Consider the following 14058-nt stretch of genomic DNA (forward strand, 5'->3'; position numbering starts at 1 on the left):
TTAGTGGAAAATGGAAAGCAAGATATTCTCTGTTTGCTTTAGAACAAGTCAGGAATTGAACTGGTTGGTTTTGTGTGGAGGGCATGACGGATGCACTCTATTCTGTTGATGGCCATCTGGGTGTAACTAATTGTATTTTCTGTCAATAACAGATTTGATTGCTGCCGCAGCCAGTTTACCCAAGGAGCGAGAGGCTAACATTTCATCATTTACTTTCTACTTTATCAGATCGATAATCTTTAACTTTCCTTTTAAAGTCTGCTTTCATAATTTAGACTTTTATCTGAATGTATGCTAATGTGGTTTTATTGTGTTCACTTGGTTTTACAATAGCTGAAATACTTCTAAATTGAAAGGGTCTTTTAGTAATAAAATGAACAACAATCACACATATTCTAATAAACATTCAAACCCACAGCATATGCTCACCAAAGCTGCATTGACATGAAATATTTTTTTTACATTTTATGTTTTAAAATGTAATATATTTCTGTGATGGCAAGACTTAATGTTTAGCACCATTACTCTGGTCTCCAGTGTCATACAATCCTTTAGAAATGATTCTAATATGCTGATTTGGATGTCAAGAAACATTTCCAATTATTATCAGTCTTTTGTAAACCGTGCTATACATTGTTATCAGGAATCATTGATGAAAAGACATGTTGGTTTGAAATTGAAATTTGTACATTGGATTGCACGCCATTCTAGGCCTATACCTGCCCTGATCATAAAGTAAAAACCAAGTTCATGGAGATTCATGTATTTACATTTATAGATCCCAGCTCAGGAGAAGCACATTGTCTGTTGTTTAGACGTTTGAACAAAAACTCCCACGCAACCTGCAGGCAGAAAAATAAACCTGTCAGTAACTCCACGTGGGGTTTTTTTATACCTCAGGGATAATATTTTATTGGTGGCATAGCATGCTGCTCTCCAACTGTGTTTTTCCTCCTGTGTGTGTGTGTGTGTGTGCAGTCTGTACTTTTTCCACAAGCGCCTGTTGCTAGGATACCCCGGAGAGACACTGGCCTCTTGGCAGGTAGCAACAGATGCCCAGAGTTTCCAGTCTTTGCTTCAATTTTTCTTGGTTGGTCTGTGACTTTTTAATAACGACATTTAAAAATAAATTAATTTGTATTTATTCTTACTGCGTCACAGACACGCACCTCGGCACCTGGCGTCTCTGTTTTTTGTTCCACATCCCACCGTAATGACAATAAATGGATTTTTTACGTTAGCTGTATTTTTGTGTTTTGTTTTACCATAAAAGTAATAGCTCTGATTTAATGTTTAAAAGAAATCCACTGATTCATTGTACTTTTTTCCCTTCGAGACTTGCGCGCGTCCGCGGGAGGGAGCACGTGGCCAGCGCTCCAGCATCTGCTGCGGTGGGAAGCTGTGACCTCAGATTTCCCCTCGCGCTCTTTTTTCAGAGTTTGAGATAAACTACTGCGTGGCAGTCCTCCAAAGCGGCCACCAAAGCTCCAAGCACACGCGTTCGCACAGTAAACACCCTCACACCATTATCCACGGGATTAACTTGTTTTCTGTGACACCTGCTGCCTTTTTTTGGGTGCGCGCACAGCTTTGACCCTGCCAATGGGGCTTTGTGTCCGACAGCTGAGAGGCATTTGGGAAGAAAATAAATAACTTCTGGTTGTTTCCATTGGAAACATCACGTCTCAAGGTAAGGCATGCTGTTTTGAAACATCTGTTTGATTCCCTTTATGTTGTTTGGTTGGGAACTAAGCAGTTGTTTTTAAACGAAATAAATGTGATTTTGTCAGTTGTCAAATGAAGATAGCATAATAATAAACCGTAAGACCAAGCAAATGGGACAAAAATAGAAATTGTCTTCCAACTAGCTTCACTTTCTTCTTCTGAACCATTTTTGTTTCTAAACATCTGCTCTCATTGTGTTTTTAGTGTGTTTTCTCTCTTCAGTTTCACACAGGTGTTCTAGCGTGTAAGTTCACATTAACTCTGAACACGATCCAACTAGAAATTGTGGTAGAAGTTTTATTGTTGTTTTGTCACTTTAACAAACCTCTTTTGGTGAAATGCTTTGTTTGAAAAGTGCCTGCTTTATTTTTTTTTCTCGTAAACAAATGACACCTGTCAGTGATATCGATAAGTGGTTAAGTGTGTAGATAGTGTTTTTTTTTTTTTTTTTTTATTTTTTTTTTTTTATGAGCTTGAGGTAATTTTATTGGTTTGAACATTTTATTGACTGAACTTCTGCAATTATTAAACAAGCTGAAGTTATGAAAATGCATTTACAAATCATTTGATTTAATAATGCCAAATTTACACTGCAAAGGTAAAAATTCAATTACACAGCAACGCCTGTCTTTTATGGAGCATTGTGTCTTTACACAGAATTTTAAGCAGGCACAGAGTAGCCTTAACTTGGCTGTGTAAAGATGCTTTGTTTTTTATACTATGCCAAATTAACTCTTCAAAGGTGACACAGAAGCACTTCTTAAATGCTGCTCAGAGGTGGCTTAAATGCATTTACACCGCAGTTACAAATGTATTCAAACTAGGGACTGAGGTGGGCCTGAACAGGCATAATTAAAGGGTTAGTTCATCCAAAAATGTAAATGATGTCATTAATAACTCACCCTTATGCTGTTCCAAACATGTAAGACCTCCTTTTATCTTCGGAACACAGTTTAAGATATTTTAGATTTAGTCCGAGAGCTCTCAGTCCCTCCATTGAAGCTGTGTGTATGGTACACTGTCCATGTCCAGAAAGGTAAGAAAAACATCATCAAAGTAGTCCATGTGACATCAGAGGGTCCGTTGGAATTTTTTGAAGCATCGAAAATACATTTTGGTCCAAAAATGGCTAAAACGACGACTTTATTCAGCATTGTCTTCTCTTCTGTGTCTGTTGTAAGAGAGAGTTCAAATCAAAGCAGTCTGTATATCCGGTTCGCGAACGAATCATTCAGTTCACCAAATCGAACTGAATCGTTTTAAATGATTCGCATCTCTAATACGCATTAATCCACAAATGATTTAAGCTGTTCACTTTTTTAATGTGGCTGACCCTCCCTCTGAGTTCAAACAAACCAATATCCCGGAGTAATGCATGCACTAACCCTTTAAGTCAGAATGTTAAGCTTTAACTCCGATGCTTTTAGTTACAGGGAGCTTGAGACACTCCATAAAGATGCAGTCTTTGCATCTGTCAACCTCCCATGCAGTGTAATTGCATGAACACCAGTGAACATATTTACTCCACAAGAAATTTTACAATGTAGTTGTCCCTTAATATTCTATTCTAAATGGTTTAGTGCTGCAGCAGACCCAGCGAATGAGATTACTGTGATTTATACTGTCCGCTTTTAAAGGCCAGGTCAATAGTAAAGCCTTTAGCCTCTAGCACCTGTGAGGTCTGTCTCATTTTGGTTGTACCACTGTCACTCTTGTTTCTTTATTCAATCACTGTAATCAGTGGAGGAGCAGGATGTTTTGGATAGATTGTACTTGGGTCATGTGACCTGATCCATGGTAAGAGAAGCAGCAAACCTGATCTGAGATCAGTGTAATCGGGAGTTTCCTCCTCTGCCGCCTTATTTCCTCTACTCTCACTTTCTCATACTGAGAGAGGATCAGATTAACACCACTTTAGCTGTGCTCTTGTAAGGTAAGCACTCTTTCTTGTCTGTCTGTGCCTGTTTGCTGACTGCTTTCGAGTGGATTAGACTTGAATGGATGCCAGAATGTTGACATCTTAAAAAGGAGCCTTGTCTGGAGTAAGAGACCTGTAGTTAATGAAATAAGGACTCTGCCTACTCTTTTCTGTGTCGTTTAGAAAGAGCAAGAGGATATGGGTGTTTTCTTTGAGGAAATAGGTTGTTGGATTGGGCATTTTGTATTCCAGGTTAAAAACAGTAGTTAAAGAGCATGCATTTTCTCTGAATGAAATCCCTATGGTTATCAGTCAGGGTTTTCACCAGCATGTGTAATGCAAATGGAAGAAAGTACACAAGAACTTGAAGATTGTTTGATATGTACTCTTCGAGTAAATACCAGAGTTTGCTGTTAGTAGTTTGCTAGACTTTTTGCTTTCTCTGGAAATAAAGCTGTTGGCTTGAGAGGATATGCTATAAGTCTGCTAGTGTAACTAAGTAGTTTGTTGGAGCCGTTGTCCTTAATGCCTGAGGCCTGTGCAGCAGAGCCAAAAAAAGAGCAGGAGTTCTCATGGAAATGTAAATAGACTTGGCCTCGCTTATCTCTCAAAAAGGTGTCGATTATGTCGGTGTTAGAAAGAGAATTGAGCAAGTGCTTCAAGTGACTTAAAGTGAAATTTATGCACAGTACATTAAATTGGTTTGATGTTTATAAATATCAAATTTTTATCAATGTACTGAAAGTCATGATTGTTTCAACAGCAAATATCTTATCCATTTGTTTTACTACAACATAAATGGATCTGTTGAACTATATATATATATATATGATGTGATCCATTGTTTTCTTGTAATTTAAATATTAATAATTTATAAATGTATATAACAACAACAATTAATAATAATTGTGATTGTAACTATTTATATTATTGTTGTTACTAGTACTATTATTAAAAATGTTATTATATACATTTATAAAGTATGTATGTGTGGATATACACAATACCAATACTTATAAATATTAATAATAATAATATACATAATTTAACCAGTTTAATCAAAACCTGATTTATATCCAGTAATCCAGTCCAGTAATAGTCGTATAGATACAATTTTCTAATCAGCTGGAAAGTGTTTCTTAATCTATAAAAATAGTGAAGTTTCCCAAATATACAGGTGCATCTCAAAAAATTAGAATGTCACGGGAAAAGTTAATTTATTTCAGTAATTCAACTCAAATTTTTAAACTTGTGTATTAAATTCATTGCACACAGACTGAAGTTGTTTAAGTCTTTGGTTCTTTTAAATGTGATGATTTTGGCTCAAATTTAACAAAAATCCACCAATTCACTATCACAACAAATTACAGTACTTCATAAGACCAATAAACTTTTTGTTTTGTGAATCTTCTGTAAAGTATGTCCATTTACTGTACATGTATGTACTCAGTACTTGGTAAGGGCTCCTTTTGATTTAATTACTACCTCAATTCTGTGTGGCATGGAGGTGATCAGTTTGTGTTTAAGCAACAAACAAGAAAGAAGGAAAGTATGCATAAACAAGATGCATGAACAAGTTTATTTGGTATTTAATAGGCCAAACTGGCTTTTGGCTATTGAAAACAATAACCATAACCATCTGAAGTTAATGGCAGTCGCAGATCGCGTTTAAACAAAAAACGGTTCCGATTTATGGCTGGTCAACCGGTGCATCCCTAACTGTAGCCAAATTCCTTGACATGTCTGTATGCCTTGACCCCAGCCTCAGTCCATTCCTTGTGAAGTTCACTCAAATTCTTGAATTGATTTTGCTTGACAATCCTCATAAGGCTGCGGTTTTCTTTTGTTGGTTGTGCATCCTTTTCTTACACACATTTTCCTTCCACTCAACTTTCTGTTAACATGCTTGAATACAGCACTCTGTGAACAGCCAGCTTCTTTGGCAATGAATGTTTGTGGCTTACACTCCTTGTGAAGGGTCTCAATGATTGTCTTCTGGACAATTGTCAGATCAGAAGTCTTCCAGATGATTGTGAAGCCTAGTGAACCAAACTGAGAGACCATTTTGAAGGCTAATGAAACCTTTGCAGGTGTTTTGAGTTGATTATCTGATTGGCATGTCACCATATTCTAATTTGTTGAGAAAGTGAAATGATGGGTTTTTGTTCAAGGTGAGCAAAAATCATCACAATTAAAAGAACCAAAGACTTAAACTACCTCAGTCTGTGTGCATTGAATTTATTTATACACCAGTTTCACAATTTGAGTTGAATTACTGAAATAAATGAACCATGACATTCTAATTTGAAATGCACCTGTAGATTTTTTAGATACATTAAAATTGAGAATTTAGCTAATTCTAACACTTAAAGCTGCGGTAGGGAATTTTTGACGCTCTAGCGGTTAATAAACAGAACTGCTTGCGTCTTGTGGAAGAACATTATAGCCAGAACTACTGCTCTCTGTTTATGTCTATGAAGAATCACAAAGGTACTGGGTTACTCCGCCGCGGTACCCCCGAAGCAATCTAAAATAGTCAGAATATAAACACTTATTATAGATGTACCCTAGTGATTCAGGACAAGCTAAAAACACGGTTTGGAAAATGGATTCATGGTGTACTCGCTTATTATATACATTTTTTTACATTTTGAATACAAACAAAGTTACGGACCGCAGCTCTGATTGGTTGTTTCTTACCGGGAGCGATGGAGTTTCTGCAAATGGCAATAGGAACACTGGGAGGAGCCAGAGGAGCTTGATTTTTTTCACAGATTATCTGTTTCATATTCTACTGTCAGGACATAATGACATGTTTAACAAATATGTAAAAAATATATTTTTACAAAAGTTACCTACTGCAGCCTTAACTCCGTAAGTTAATTCAGTAATAATTTTAAATGTGAATGTGGCTACATGTTTTTCCAGTATATATTATAGAAGTGCAAAGATAATATATTTTATATTTATATTTGATTTATCAAAGCCTATATCTTATTTGATCAAAGTATTTTTTAATTTAAAGATTATATATATATATTTTTTTGCACAACCACTTTCATTTAACTTGCTTGTAACTCAAATGATTAAATAAATAGGATCCATACAGTACCAGAACAAACATGTATACAGTCTCATTCCACTTGAGAAAGAGTACTGTTATTTTCATCATAAAGTGCTATTTTAGTCAGACTGCACAATGTCTTCGTGTCTGGGTCTGAAATTGTCATTTGGCAGGTGTTGTGAGATGAATGCACTGTCAGTAATCAGTTGAGCTGCATCCTTCCACTTTTACATAATTGAATATAAACTCCATCAAAACAAACCGCTAACACCTGTCAAAGCCAATGAGCGGCTGTGACGTTGAAGTTGAGTGCTTATTATATATTTATATTCACGGTCGGAAACAATTACATTCTCAAACCTACTTTATATTGCTATTGTTGTTTCGTACTTTTATATCATACTTTGATTATTGTCATAATGATAATAAAATCATTCTGATCTGTTACAGCTCCACTGTGAAACATGACCGACGCCATGTTTGGCAGTGAGAATGAGCATTGGGTCTGTCCCAATGACAGACAACTAGCGCTTAGAGCAAAGTAAGTTTGTTTGTTTAAATCTGTTACACAAATTGTGTTTCAGCATGTCTTTCTTCAAGTCAGCCAATGTAAAGAGAGTGAATGAATGATATTTGTCTTATGTGTCTGTATTCCATCCAGGTTACATACAGGCTGGTCCATCCACACGTTTCAGTCAGAGAGACAGAGGAAAGCTCAGACACTTGAGAAAAGAGAGCTTGATCTCATCATGAGTGTCATCCACCGTGCTGAACAGCTCGAGATCATTGAGGAACACCGGATTGGGTGAGACTTTAGCAGTCTGCATCAACTTTATGCTTTTTCTGCTTTGTCACACAATGTCCTGTCTTCTGTAACTTTAGATGTGTGTGTGTGTGTGTTTCAGGCGTTTAGTGGAGCGTCTGGAGAACATGAGGAGATCTGCTGTGGGAAATGGCCTGTCACAGTGCCTTTTGTGTGGTGAGGTGTTTGGTCTGCTGAGCTCTCCGTCCGTCCTCTGTTTCGATTGCTGCATGGTACAAACTGGTCTAAATCTTCTAAACATGACATTCTCTATGCTTCACACTCACTGCTTTTTGCAAGTACACTTAGTCATTTCCATGTAGTAACGATCTGTGGGCTCATGCAGTAATTCTAAGACACCACATAGTGGCAGCAAAGATCTATACATTAAAGGACAGTCTAAAAAGTCATCATCTTTGCATACAGAATTGATGCATACTGTGCACAGTGAATGTGTATATGCTGCAGTAAAAAAGTTATTCAAAACCCTTACGGGAACAATTCACATGTCCCCTCAGGAATCTCAAATGGGTTTTTGTAATGGAGGATTTGGATGAATAATTAAATTAAGGTCTGTTACATTATTTTGGTCAGTTATATAGATTTTTCTTTATAAAACCTTAAATTGAAGTACTTGCAACTTTTGAGCCCATGTTTACAGTTAAGAACTTGCAGAAAAGATTTAGAATTTGCCTTTTTTTTCCACATGTAATGGCATATCTTACTCTACATCAGAGTATGTCAGCGGAGTGGAGCGTCAACAAATTCCCCTCTGTGCTCCAAGCATTTAATAATCACTCTGTTCCTGCTCCGCTCCGGGTTGACCATTTTGTGCTCCCGCTCCACTCCGCCCTTACTGATTTCAGAAACACAGCTCCACCTTAGCTCCGTGTCAAAAGTATTTCAGTATGTTTGAAATACTACATTTTAACTTCTGTTCATAACTTATATTAAAAAAGAAAATCTATAAAATAGCAGGAGAGTTTCAATGTGGCTTATTGGAACAATAGTATGCAAACCTTTTTCCTACCACATGACAAATAACATATGTCAGCATTAAAAGGTATAATTGCTGCTTTTTGCGGTGCATATTTAGATTGGGATGAAACATTTTTGGCAGTTATTTTACCTACGGATCGATTCATACCTTACAGATTTCTGATCATTTGAAATCAGACACATATGAATTAGCACTGTAAGATTATATTTGTTGTAATGCATTATTGAGAGAGCAATTGCATGTGAAAAAATGTTGTAGTACTAGTTAAAAAATTATTTCGGCTAAAAATATTCATTATCTAGAAGGATCAAACATACTTGAGAACTATAATTTCCCGGTCATGTCCATATAGCAATCCTAGCCTTCAGTCTTTCTGATTTTGAGTGATCCTTATCTATCAAGCTAGCTAAATATGTTAACGTGAATTCTTGCCAAATATGCAGTTATATGACGGGTTGTTTGCAAGGATTGCAGTCATGATGGAGCGGCGATGGAGCGCCCTTGGAGTGAGTGAAAACCAAGACACTCCGACTTTTAAAAAAATCCACTCCTCTCTCCTGTAAAAATCACACCACTCCACTCCACGCTCCGCTCACATACTCTGAAAATCATAAATGAAAATCTCTTCAAATAATGTGCCTCAGACCTTATGTTACCCAAAACACAACAGTACTATCCTTAATCAAAAAAAAAAAAAAACCACTAACCTAATAGGTAAATAATGTGCCTCAGAACTTATGTTACCCAAAACACAACAGTACTATCCTTCATAAAAAAAAAACAAAAAAAAAAAACACTATCCTAATAGTTTGGCCTGCAAATGGTGGGCATGACAGAGCAGTGATGTTTAAGTAGTATGCTCAAATAAACATATCAAATAGAGTATATTGCTTAATGTAGCCTGCTATTGGAAATATCATTTAATTTGGACTTGTTCTTAATGTGACCACAAGGGTGCAGTGTGTAACTGAGACACTGCTTTAGTGTACTGATATTGCACTTAGTGGCACAAGACTGATACTTTCCACTGCAGTTTGGGATTGCAGTTAGTAGTTTACTTGGAGACAGACACACACTGTGACTTGACACAGGACTAAGGAGTGCTAAAGACTGAATGAGATCCTTAACAGCAGGTCTGTGTCAGTGAGGACAGAGCATCTGTTACAGAAACCCTGAGCTCACATCACTCTGCTCTCTCATGACCTGTGATCATTCTCAACAGCTGCTGTTTCTAGACTTCACTGAAATTACTATGGCTTTTCAACATGCAGGGGATATTAACAAATTGATTATCATTATTATTATTCATATTAGATTGGTAATGCCCATGTCTTCAGACAATATGTGACCATTTGTGTAATAGACTGTGTTATCTTATAAGGTGCCCTTCATATATGCTTGATATTGGCATCCTTGGTAAATATGAGCAAAGGTGGCTGTGAAAATAAATCTGCATTGTTTATCCTTTTGATATTTCATCAAAGAATTCACAAAAGTCTTACCTATCATCAGTAAAACAATTGAAAGTGTGGGGAGGAGGGTCTCTTTGTGAAATAAATGTTTTCTCTGGTTCATGTTGGCTACAAATATTGCCACCCAATTATTGCAATGTCCTTTTCCCAAGATAAAAGCTCTGAGTTTTCTCTTATAATGCCTGATGAGTTTGGAGAACACCTGATAGAAGATCAAAGACAATTCCTTCATCCAGAATCTCTCCAGATCCTTCGGATTACCAGCTCCATGTTCTTCTCTTCAGTTCACCTCAGTCATTTACTATAGGGTTCAGGTCAGAGGACTGGGACCCCCATGGCAGAAGCTTCATTTTGTGCTCGTTGTGCTTGTGTTGATTTTGATGCTTGTTTTTAAATTATTGTCCTGATGGAAGAGACATGCATGGGCCTTTATAAGATGTCTAATGGAGGCATATTGTTTAGATTTCTTATCTTTTGTTATCTGAATGAATACATTATGCCATGTACCATATAAGCAAATGCCATTTGAAGTTCGAGTCGTGTCTGACAACTGAATATGCTGGAGTTTGTTTCTAGATGAGCAAGGAGAATTTTTATTGAAAACCCTCTTGAACAACATGTGCTGATGTAGGGGCTTTTTGATTTATTTGTATTTTTTTAGGCTTTATGACCCCAAGACTCAACTAATCTCTCTAACTAAACTCTCTTCCTCACAGGGCATTAGGATGATATAGACACACATCCTCTTCCAGGCTGATTTGTAACATCTTTTAGGGGTTCAAATCAACAAATTATTGTGGAAATGGGGATTTTCAATGCTTTAGCTCTTTTCTTACAGCCACTTTCTATTTTGCAAAATTCAACAATCTTGTTCCGCACATCAGAACTATATTCTTTGGTTTTACTTCTTGTGATGAATGATTATGGGGTATTTGGACTTTGTTCCTCATATTTATAATCCTGTGGAACAGGAAGCAATGGCTGGAAAATTTCATGCTCCTAGTCACCCTGGTGTGCTAAAAAAAATGTTTATAAATATCAATGGTAATATACTTCAGAGATTTTTTTTACTCAATCATTTCTAGGGGTGCCAATAATTGTGGCCTACATGGATTGGAGAAGAACAATTCTTTTATCATGATATCTTCTCCCCACATTCAATTGTTTTACTTTAATGTTATGTTCGAATTTTGTGAATTCTTTGAATGAAAGATCAAAAGGTAAACAATGCAGATTTTTCTCAGACTTTGGTCATATTTACTAAGGGTGCCAATATTAGTGGAGGTCACTGTACTATATGGAATCTGAGAGTCCGTTATTGCTGAAATTAACAGATTTGGAGAAAAAAATGTTATGGAAATCCCTTTGTCTATTAGGGCTGTGATGATAAATCGATTCGTCAGTCAATTCTAAGATCTTTACCTTCTATTGAATTGATTTTGAGCTTAGATTATAACCGCAGTTGGCATTCTAATCTAGTTTTTATCTGCACACTCAAATGCTGAGAGCTGAAGAGCACTTGTGCATTTGGCTGGGGCATGTAGTTTTACCTCTGCACAGAATGCTTTTCTGAGGCGAGATTAATGTAAACACAGCCCACTGTGAACACCCTTGTAATTCGCTTCAATCTTTTCAAATTTTATGAATGAATGAATTATCTCTTCCATCTTTATTTGACCCTCTAACTCTAGCACTCTCTATTCTAATTCTTTTTATTCAAGGGGTCGTATTATGCTTTTTCACTTTTTGAATTTTAGTCCGTGTGTATGTTAGGACAAAAAAAGATCTACAAAGTTACAAATCTCAAGGTCTACTCCATAGAGACATGTTTAGTTTAAAAAAAATCCCTTTTCAAGAGCTACAGCGAGCGGATCGTTTGGACTACAGCTTTGGTTTCTAGGTTTTGTGTTGGCCCATTAGAATATCAATCAAATATTAAATAAAATAATTCCTGACTATGGAAAAATTTGAATGGTTGTTTTGTGGGGAGGGGCAGGGTAGTGTGGTTAAAGGGGTCATATGATGCGATTTTAAATTTTTTCTTTCTTTTTGGAGTGTTTCAAGTAGAGATGCACCGAATCCAGATTTTTGGGGTTCGGCCGAATACCGAATCCACTGTTTAAGATTCGGCCGAAACCGAATACCGAAACCTACTCGCATATTCCATTAACACAGTAAAACACATTAATGAAGTAAACAATGTCCACAGCAATGTATTTTTCATCTTATTTTATTTTAACTGTGAAAAAAAGAAAACAATGACAAGTGAGAAAAACTTAGAATACCCAAGTCAGTGATGCGCGGGTTGATCCAAAATGAGCGGGTGCCTGTGGTCACCCGCGGTTGCCCGCGGTTACAAGTCATTCAAAAATATTTTTCATGATATTCTGGTCGCGGTCAGTTCATTTTTGAAATACATAGGCCTACACTTTATTGGCTAAATAACTGGCATGAAGATACACGTAGAGATGGAGGCATCAAAGAAGAATGCATGGGGAGCAACGTTGCTGTTTTTGGTAAAAAATTATTTTGAAGACTTCATTAAGTTTTGTTTTATAGAAAACTCTTTTTAAAAGATTTTCGTTTTGTATAAATTGTATCTTAATTTTGACCAATGTTTTATCAATCAGTTGTCCATATTTAATAAATAAGAAGCAAATATATAGCCTAGCAGACAATGTAATAAGGCGCTGGCACAATCACTTGCTCCTAGTGAGAAGAGAATGATGCTGACCCTCAGAGGACCCCAGATGATGCTACCTTGAATCAACAAACAGAACTAACAATTATTGCTAAATGTGTGACTGAATCATATAATAACTTAATTAATAATATTGATAGTTCATCGTCTAGCTGACTACGTCTTGTATTATTATTATTATTTTTTTCTAAAATCCTGTCAAATGTACACAAACTACTAGCTACTACTAAATATTGTAGAAACATAATTTTCTGTAAAGTTGCTTTGTAACGATTTATTTTGTAAAAAGCGCTATACAAATAAACTTGAATTGAATTGAATTGAATTGAACTTGCATTGCATGTGAACTAAACTCAGCGTGTGCCTCACAGATTTGAGAAATATAGGCTATATATTACAGAAAGCTTGATATGTCTACTTTTAAACAAAAATATTCAAACCAAATAAATGGGCTACTCTTTGATGATCTAATCCATATGAAATGTGCATTTCTCTCTGGCGTTCATGGCGAGTCTGCATCGTCAACTTCATCTTTGCAGCAACACAGAAAACACCAGTTTATTACTAAACAATGAAATGACTCCATGCATATTTTCGAACCAGCAGGCCATTCTGGGTTGAGTGAGACCCCATCGAATGAGCGAGTGGATCGGGATATTCAGAAATTTGCTCTCCGCTCACAAGCTCTGATTCGGTGAAAAAAAAACCTAAGGTTCGGCCGAAACCGAACCCCGTCAAAAAGCCCAGTATTCGGCCAAATCCGAATCCTGGATTTGGTGCATCCCTTGTTTCAAGCTCTTGGTGCATAAAGATCTGCAAAGTCTCAAATACAAAGAGATATTCTTTATCAAATTTAAGACTCATCCACACCCCCCTAAAACGTCTTGTTCTAACATGCCCCCACGTCTCCACTCAAATGTTCACGCAAAGAAAAGGGTGTAACTTTTATTCCCTCTGTTACCGCTACTGCCATGTCGCTGATGTCGCTTTGTGTTTTGTTGTTAAAGCAAACTACTTGGCCTTCCTAAAGAGGACACGATGAGAAATCAGTGGTTAAGTTGTATTTCAACACTGTTCCAGAACAGTCTAACCTAAATATTCAGATGTGTGCAGCGCATTTTATGGAGGATGAGGACTGTTTCCTAAACCTGTAGCCTGCAATGCATCTGTGGAACAATGGCTGTTTCTATAAAGTTGGGCAGTTCAAACATTGCAATGACAGTCTTGCGCTTCTGACTAGCAGCCTGTAAGTACATTGTTTATATGTAAATAATTTGCCACTGATGATTCAAACGCAGGTTTTGAGCAGTATAGAGTAGTGCTTGTTGTTTGTCGTTTCTCAGATCACAAATGCAGACATGGTTTTATGTTTATGC

General features: G+C 36.7%; 1 protein-coding gene across 4 annotated transcripts in view; it reads left to right on the forward strand.

Annotated features, from left to right (window-relative positions):
• The first annotated feature begins 1347 nt into the window (after positions 1-1347).
• LOC127957264 (double C2-like domain-containing protein beta) overlaps positions 1348-14058 on the forward strand; it is a 283809-nt gene continuing 271098 nt past the window's right edge. For 3 of the 4 annotated variants that reach the window (XM_052555724.1, XM_052555726.1, XM_052555727.1), the window contains exons 1-4: positions 1348-1690; positions 7158-7248; positions 7369-7512; positions 7613-7742. In XM_052555724.1, the coding sequence (XP_052411684.1) occupies positions 7172-7248; positions 7369-7512; positions 7613-7742 (351 nt within the window). In that variant the 5' untranslated portion in view covers positions 1348-1690; positions 7158-7171. Of the gene's footprint in view, positions 1691-3553; positions 3659-7157; positions 7249-7368; positions 7513-7612; positions 7743-14058 lie in introns of those variants that run through there. The other variant, XM_052555725.1, reaches the window with a different exon arrangement.

The sequence above is a fragment of the Carassius gibelio genome, chromosome B5, assembly GCF_023724105.1.
Source record: "Carassius gibelio isolate Cgi1373 ecotype wild population from Czech Republic chromosome B5, carGib1.2-hapl.c, whole genome shotgun sequence".
Taxonomy (NCBI): Eukaryota; Metazoa; Chordata; class Actinopteri; order Cypriniformes; family Cyprinidae; genus Carassius; species Carassius gibelio.